Raw genomic sequence first — 7,433 nt, forward strand, 5'->3', positions numbered from 1 at the left:
TGCATCGCCAGCGCTTCAAACATTTGCATGCAACACTTTCACCCCGTGGATTTGATTTTCAGCGGTATTTTTTACCTGTCTGAGGTGCAATATACAAATCCTGGCCTGGACGTGTCCGGGAAAAACTGCACGTATGGTCACCCTAGGTAAGGGGTTGAGTGAACTATCAGTTCACTTTTAGAAATGACTTTTACTCTCAGAAATGTACAGTTCTACTTTTAGAAATGAGCCGTGAGGTTCTGTAAACTTAAGCAAGGTCACTTATGTTCAGATTTAAGTCTTTAATCCAGATCTGTTGGTTATTATATATATACAAAATACAATATATTCAGAGAATTGAAGAAACATAACCAAGAGTAATCACCCCATTGGTGACCTTAAACAAAATGCAACATTTAAAACAAATAAAAACAAAAATATTTTTTTAATTTAACAAAACAAACAAAAAAAGTTACAACTTTTTTATTTCAGCTAGTTGCCAAGGCAACATTTCTAATTTAGTTTAACTTGATCAACAAAAACTAAAACTGAATAAAAATAAATAAATAAATAAATAAAAATTAAAAAACTACTAAAAATGACAAAAACACAAAACAAAACGACTAAAATATTAAAACAGAAATTAAAACATATAAAAAAAGTATAAAATATGTTTGTTAAATAAAAACAAAACTAAAATATTAATAAAAGCTGTAATAGTATCTCAACTGTACTAAAATAACACTGGTTTAACAGCTCTGCACAGAATCTGATCTCATGTTGTCAACAGAACTGCACGGCTAACATCCAAGGTAAATAATCACTACTGACATTTCATAAATGCATTCCATATTAAATATTAAAAAATATTACTCCTCAAAACATCAAGTGAAGACTAGTTGTGATAATGTTACTAGTATTAGTTATTCTGCCAGAGCATCACAACTAAGTTTTTGTGAATACAGAACTTATCTGACAGTTACAGTCATACAGTGTCTGCAGAAGCGGTTGACTCAGATCGCCCTCTGCTGGTAGATATGATGCATTACAAGTGTATGTTATATAGCTGAAACCTTTTACAATACATCTATCTATCTATCTATCTTTGCCATTATATAATCTTTCTGACTGTCTGTCTCTCAATCCATATCTGTTTTATCAATATATAATCTATTATTCAACTGCATAGCAATCTTTTTGCAACCATCCAGAATATCAATGTTTTTGTTTTTTTCTGATAGACTGTATGGCCTTCAAAACCTTCAAACTTCAAAATACTTCAAACTAAAAAACCTTCAAACGTAAAACTTCAAGCTTTTAAAACAGCTTAAAACTTTCAGGCTTTGTCAAGCCAATACCAAAGTTTGTCTTGACAAACATTTTTATCTAGTTATATGAGCTCATAAAAACTGCATGTATAATAAATACAGAAGACAAAAATGTCACACTGCTTCACTGCCCAATTTGTGTCATTTTTTGTATTAAATGTACTATTAGTATTATTTATACAGTGGGTACGGAAAGTATTCAGACCCCCTTAAATTTTTCACTCTTTGTTATATTGCAGCCATTTGCTAAAATCATTTAAGTTAATTTTTTTTCCTCATTAATGTACACACAGCACCCCATATTGACAGAAAAACACAGAATTGTTGACATTCTTTCTATGAAGGAAACAAGCAAATAAGTCCAGCAGCGCATCAGATTTTGACCCACAGACATTATGTTTGCATTACTCTGAAGTCTTCATCTGTCTCTCTTCAGTGGAGGGAAGAGAAAGTCTGAGTATAAACAGATTCAGGCTCAGCAGCCGCTCAATGGCTCTGGAGGAATGAGGCTGTAAAGACTGAGCTGTTCTCTGTCTCTTACTGAACGCTCCTTCTGCAAGAACAGGAAGATTGTGAGGTGAGGAGAAAGCCAGGAATATCAGTCCACCAGAAAAACAGAAAAAGTAAGGTAAGTATATACGATATATGATTCAAAGGGGCTTCAAGAAGTATTTGGATGCTTCAGTCACAATTTCATCATTGTATTAGATCAGGTATAGACGCAATGAATTTTGTTTTCATTTTCAAAACTAGATCTATTGCTTTACCATTTCAAATCAAACAAACCTTTTTTTATTAAATGTTTTGCTTGTAAATTGTTTGTGCATTTTTTTTAACAATAATTTCAAGTTAAATTTCCCCAAATTGGGAATCATGAGCTGATGAAAAGCTAGTAATTGATTAAATAAATAAAAAAAGTCAAATCAAAATTAATTTTAAAATAAAAACATTCAAAATAAAACTTAATAAAAAAAATATTACATGTTTTATTTGTTTATCTGTATGTCATGGGGCGATTAACCAACATCAGGGAATCATGAGCATGCATATGTGTTGTTTAATGATTGAAATAATAATTTTTATCTCGGGGAACTTCAAGAAAATATTTTAGATCAAAATGGATCGGATGACAAAAAATCCCTTCAATAAATGACACATTATAAAGTTAAGAGTCCTTTTTTTTTTTTTTTTTTGAAGTATTTTTGGATTAGACCCCAAATCTGAACAAATGTACATCAGCAGAAGTAGGCTACATTTTCTTGAAATAGTTACACAAACGAAAGTTCTAAAACAGCGGTTCCCAAATTTAAATTATTATAAACTTAATACATTTCCATTTTGATATTTTATTTCTAATGCAATTACATTCACACATTGTAAAGTTAAATAATTTTTAGTGTCACTCTGGAATAAATTAGACAGCAAATTTAGGATGGATTAAGAAAGTTTATCACTGATATACTATTGTAATTTGTATTAAACATTTTAATTCGTTTTTATATTTTCTGTTTTCATTGTAATTTAAAATTTAAGTTTTGTTGTGTTTTTGTAATTTTTATTCGTTTTTTTTAAAGTCTATATTGTTTTTTTATTCACTTTTATTTCAGTTTTAATTATTTTAGTACAATTTTTTTTATCTTCTAGGATGCAGCCAGAAGAGCTTGTGTCATTGGCAACGCTTCAGCCTCCAAATGCATTCGTCACCCCAGCATACCTGGATTTTTTCAACTCAACAGAGTGGGATCTAGTCTACTCCATCATTCCTCCGTACATCTTCACAGTGTGCTTGACAGGAATTGTGGGAAATGTTTTCGTATTGCTAGTGTTTCTGCTCCAGGGAAGCCGCTGGTCCGTGCCTGAGATCTATCTTGGTAATCTGGTGCTGGCTGACCTCCTCCTACTAGTCTGTCTGCCGTTTTGGGCCATGAACATCCTGAACTACTTCATGTGGTCTTACGGAGAGATCATGTGCAAGGTGGTCAACCTCTCCATCAACGTCAACATGTACACCAGCATCTACATGCTAGTGATGGTGAACGTGGACCGCTACCTCGCGCTCGCCTTGACCATGAAGGCCATGTGGCTTCGTCGGAAACGCTACGCCAAATTCATTTGTGTCGTTCTTTGGCTGTTCGGTGTGGGAATGGGAGCTCCGACAGTCTGCATACGAAAACTGAAAGATATTCCAGGTCACCGAGCCGTCGAATGCCACCTGGATTATCCCAACACAAGTTGGAGACTCGCTCATCTTCTGCAGTTGAACCTGGTGGGCTTCGCTCTGCCGTTCCTGGTCATCACGTTCTGCTGCGTCAATATCGTCTGGGCTTTGAAGCGACGGAGACACATCGGTTATTGTGAGGACAGAAACGACAAGAAGGCTACGGTCCTGGTGTGCGCTGTCACCCTGCTCTTCCTCATCTGCTGGGGTCCGTTTCACTTCGTGACTTTGCTAGACTTACTCTGTGATCTAAAGGTTTTGGATCAGAATGAGTGGTCTCACTTTCTAAACATCGGAAGCCAGTTTTCTGTGTACCTTGCATTCTCAAACAGCTGCCTGAATCCGGCGCTGTATGTTTGCTCAGGAAAGTATTTCAAGAGGAAAGTCAGCAGCATCTATAATAGAAGAAAACGCTCCTTGGATGCGACTGCTCTGCAGCGGACTGTTTTAACCTCTACGACAACCGCCAGTCAAATCAAGCCTGTTGTGTTATATGAGAAAGACAAGTGTAAGATTTTCACAACACAGCCATGATCTTCATCACTGCAAATTGTGTTTCCAGTATTGTTGCAATTATCAGGGTTGACACTCTTTGTGACCAAACAAATTTCCGTAATATTTCTCAGTTATATAAATCAATAATTTTAGAAATTAATTTCATTTTTACCCAATTAGCTTATTAGATTTGTTATATTAAATACATGAATTAATTAATTCATTAACTATATAATATGTGACCTTGGACCACAAAACCAGTCATAAGATAATTGAGATTTATACAACGTCTGAAAGCTGAATAAATAAGCTTTCCATTGATGTATGGTTTGTTAGGATAGGACAATATTTGGCTGAGATACAACTATTTGAAACATCTGGAATCTGAGGGAGTAAAAAAAACAAAATATTGAGAAAATCATCTTTAAAGTTGTTCAAATGAAGTCCTTAGCAATGCATATTACTAATCAAAAATTAAGTTTTAATATATTTACGGTAGGAAATTTACAAAATATCTTCATGGAACATGATCTTTACTTAATATGCTAATGATTTTTGGCATAAAAGAAAAATCGATAATTTTGACCCATACAATGTATTTTTGGCTATTGCTACAAATATACCCGTGTTACTTATGACTGGTTTTGTGGTCAAGGGTCATATATATATTACAGAAAAATGTAATGTAATATATTAAAGAAAAAATTATTTTATACATTAAAGGGGTTATGAATTCAGAAATCAACTTTTACTTGAGCTTTTGATATATAAGAGATCATCGTACTAAAAGAATGTCCTGTGTGTTTCAGAACTGAAAACGTCGTTGTTACTGAAATAAAAGCAGGCCCAGCGAACGCCAGATCCTGGAACGTGCCACCTATGACGTAATAGATAGGTTAAACTCCGCCTCCACAGAAGAAGATCACCGCCTAATTCTGTAGCTCCGCCCACTGATTCAGATCGAGCAACCAAGCAATAAACATGCTGTTAAAGATCGCTAAATATTGTGCAGTGCCTGGTTGTGGAAGAACACAGTCGCTGCATAACCTTCCTTCAAATATTAGGAATGTGTGGTTGAAATACAGAGTTCTGGCATGAAACTCTAGATGGCGCAGTCCGATAGGTCTAACTCAATCTGACCTAATGACATCATTATCACATGGCACAGCTGATTGGTTCTCTCCTGTATCGGTAGCCAATGAGCTCGCTGCTCAACATTCAAATATGTGATTAGTGCTGGCAGTAGCAATTGCAGCTTGCTTCAGAAACCCTCCACCTTCCCCAGCTCCACCTGTATAGATCTGCTACGAGGTGATTCATGTACGCTATATGGGGGTTATTCATATGTGTTATATGTGCAGCAGCAATATTTCTTACATGCTCACAGCAGCATGTTGTGGATGTATTGGCAGTAGCAAGCCTCGGTACTTGCTCTGCCGCAGCAGCAGCAGCGTAGCAGATCTATTCCGCCAAGACCAAACACATTAACATTGTCATGTACATTACCATGCCAATCCCTAAACTTTTTTTTATCTGATTCACTCTACCTAGCATATGTAGAGAAAATCAATTTATAAATGAAATTGCATGACAAAGAAATCAGAATAATAATTAATCATCATCATCTCATCATCACACTTTTAAAAAATCCCTGATTTTCTAAGTTGATTTTTGTTTGTTCTCTAAAATGATTTTTTTGTTTGATTGTTGTTTTTTTTACCCGATTAACTCTACTTGGCATACGTAGGAAAATAAATAATTTATAGATTTATAGATTTGATACTTTTCCTTGGCTTTTCTAAACCTGAAAAAAAAAAAAACAGATGGCTGAATTATGGCAGGCTGCAAAATTAATTCTGAAGTTAAAGTATGGTTTGCTGTTCACTCTTAACACATAAATGTCATGCCGTCAGCTTCAGTTTCACAAATTCATTAAGCAGCTACACATTTTCACGTATCTAAATGTTTACCAAGGTTACACTTAAAAGTTTTAACAGCAGTGATAAATTGTTTTTTTTCCCATAAACTCTTTGTTTTTTCCCTTGAGGTTTATGGGTAGAGCGTTGAATATAAACAGGAAGTGCCAAATTAGAGGAAGCTGATTCGGATAAAGAATGCTAAGCACAGACACACTTCTTCAAATCAAATCATCTCTTTAGCTTTGATGCAACTTTGAACAAAGAGGACTCAGAGGTGAGCATCAATCTTATTACACACTTAATATCGAAACAGCAATGTCACCACAACATGCACAAATACAGCTGAGCAGGATGTTTACCATCCTCCGAGGAGCATTAAACTAGCACCGATTTGCTTGTGTTAGTAAACATTGCTTAAACTATCATAAGGCTGTCGCTGAGGTCATTAGATTACTAAACCAAATATGGTGAAGAAACTCTTTAAACATAATATTTACATTAAACCGGCGGTGCTGGCAAATGAATGTCATTAATTCATCATAACAAGAACAGCTGCAGCAGTCTGATTCCTTTACATTACTAGAAATAACACAGGGTTGCAAATATGTAAATGAATGATCAAATTTAGCATGTCAACTTTAATGTGACCACTTTAATGGGTCATTAGATTGAAACTTTGGCAAATAAAATTTTATTTTAAAAAACAGGCACTGAATTTGCCATTTCAATGATTTTGCTCATCGTAATGTTGTGTTTCTATGTTTATTATTGTACCTTGCTGCTAACTTGTAAATATGCAAATACTCAAGTACTGATACGCAAATTCTCTTCTGCTAACCCACACATAACTGCCAGACTCCCATCAATCCCACAAACTCACAGGACATTTCGTCTCCTTGGAATTATAAAGTTATATCTGCCATTTTTGTCAAAATTGAGTTATTCACATATTCTTATTCTGTGACAACTTATTTACATTATGTGAAGCTTTTTTTTTTTTTTTACTTTGTTTCATTTTTGGTTTATTTAACCAGGCAAGTTTCACATTCTCTTTCTTTATTACTTTCTCTATATCACACTTTCCTTTTGCTCTTTCACTCTCTCTGTTTTCCATTTTTACACTTTCTATACTAAAATGTATATAGAGACAATTATCAACTCCGAAGTTGATAAATCTAACAATTAACAATTGAATTAAACCTGAAATTAAATTTTGAAGTATATGGGACTGATGTATGAAAGAGATGTTCCCCATATCCCATTTCACTATATGGAGTGCAAACACTTTGAAGCTCAATATCTCAAAACTGTTCAGAATGCGGACAGAACCATTAGGAACTGCACCATTTCATACAGGGTTTCAACTGCAGTAGTCTGATCCTGATCATTGATGTAAGTGGTATCAGCCATTCAAATGAAAGATTACTACAGAAAGCAATGTGGATTCTTGTGGATTATCTCTTATATTAAAATACAAAAATGCAGATAATATGC

The 7,433-nt window shown here is 34.6% G+C and overlaps 1 protein-coding gene across 1 annotated transcript; it reads left to right on the top strand.

Moving 5' to 3' along the window:
- The first annotated feature begins 1,810 nt into the window (after window positions 1-1,810).
- Window positions 1,811-4,059, top strand: LOC107707792 (B2 bradykinin receptor-like). Its single transcript, XM_016511884.1, has 3 exons — window positions 1,811-1,935; window positions 2,952-3,733; window positions 3,890-4,059. Exons 2-3 carry the CDS (start codon window positions 2,953-2,955, stop codon window positions 4,057-4,059), a joined length of 951 nt encoding a protein of 316 aa, XP_016367370.1. The 5' UTR covers window positions 1,811-1,935; window position 2,952.
- The last annotated feature ends 3,374 nt before the right edge of the window (window positions 4,060-7,433 follow it).

The sequence above is a fragment of the Sinocyclocheilus rhinocerous genome, unplaced genomic scaffold (genome assembly GCF_001515625.1).
Source record: "Sinocyclocheilus rhinocerous isolate Xijiao unplaced genomic scaffold, SAMN03320098_v1.1 scaffold805, whole genome shotgun sequence".
Lineage (NCBI taxonomy): Eukaryota > Metazoa > Chordata > Actinopteri > Cypriniformes > Cyprinidae > Sinocyclocheilus > Sinocyclocheilus rhinocerous.

What these genes read in the sequence shown, in the direction of transcription:
- LOC107707792 (XM_016511884.1), top strand. Translation starts at nt 2,953, where the DNA reads ATGCAGCCAGAAGAGCTTGTGTCATTGGCAACGCTTCAGCCTCCAAAT. An exon ending in GCTCTTCCTCATCTGCTGGG is followed by an intron (nt 3,734 to 3,889) that starts GTCCGTTTCACT and finishes ATGTTTGCTCAG; the next exon opens with GAAAGTATTTCAAGAGGAAA.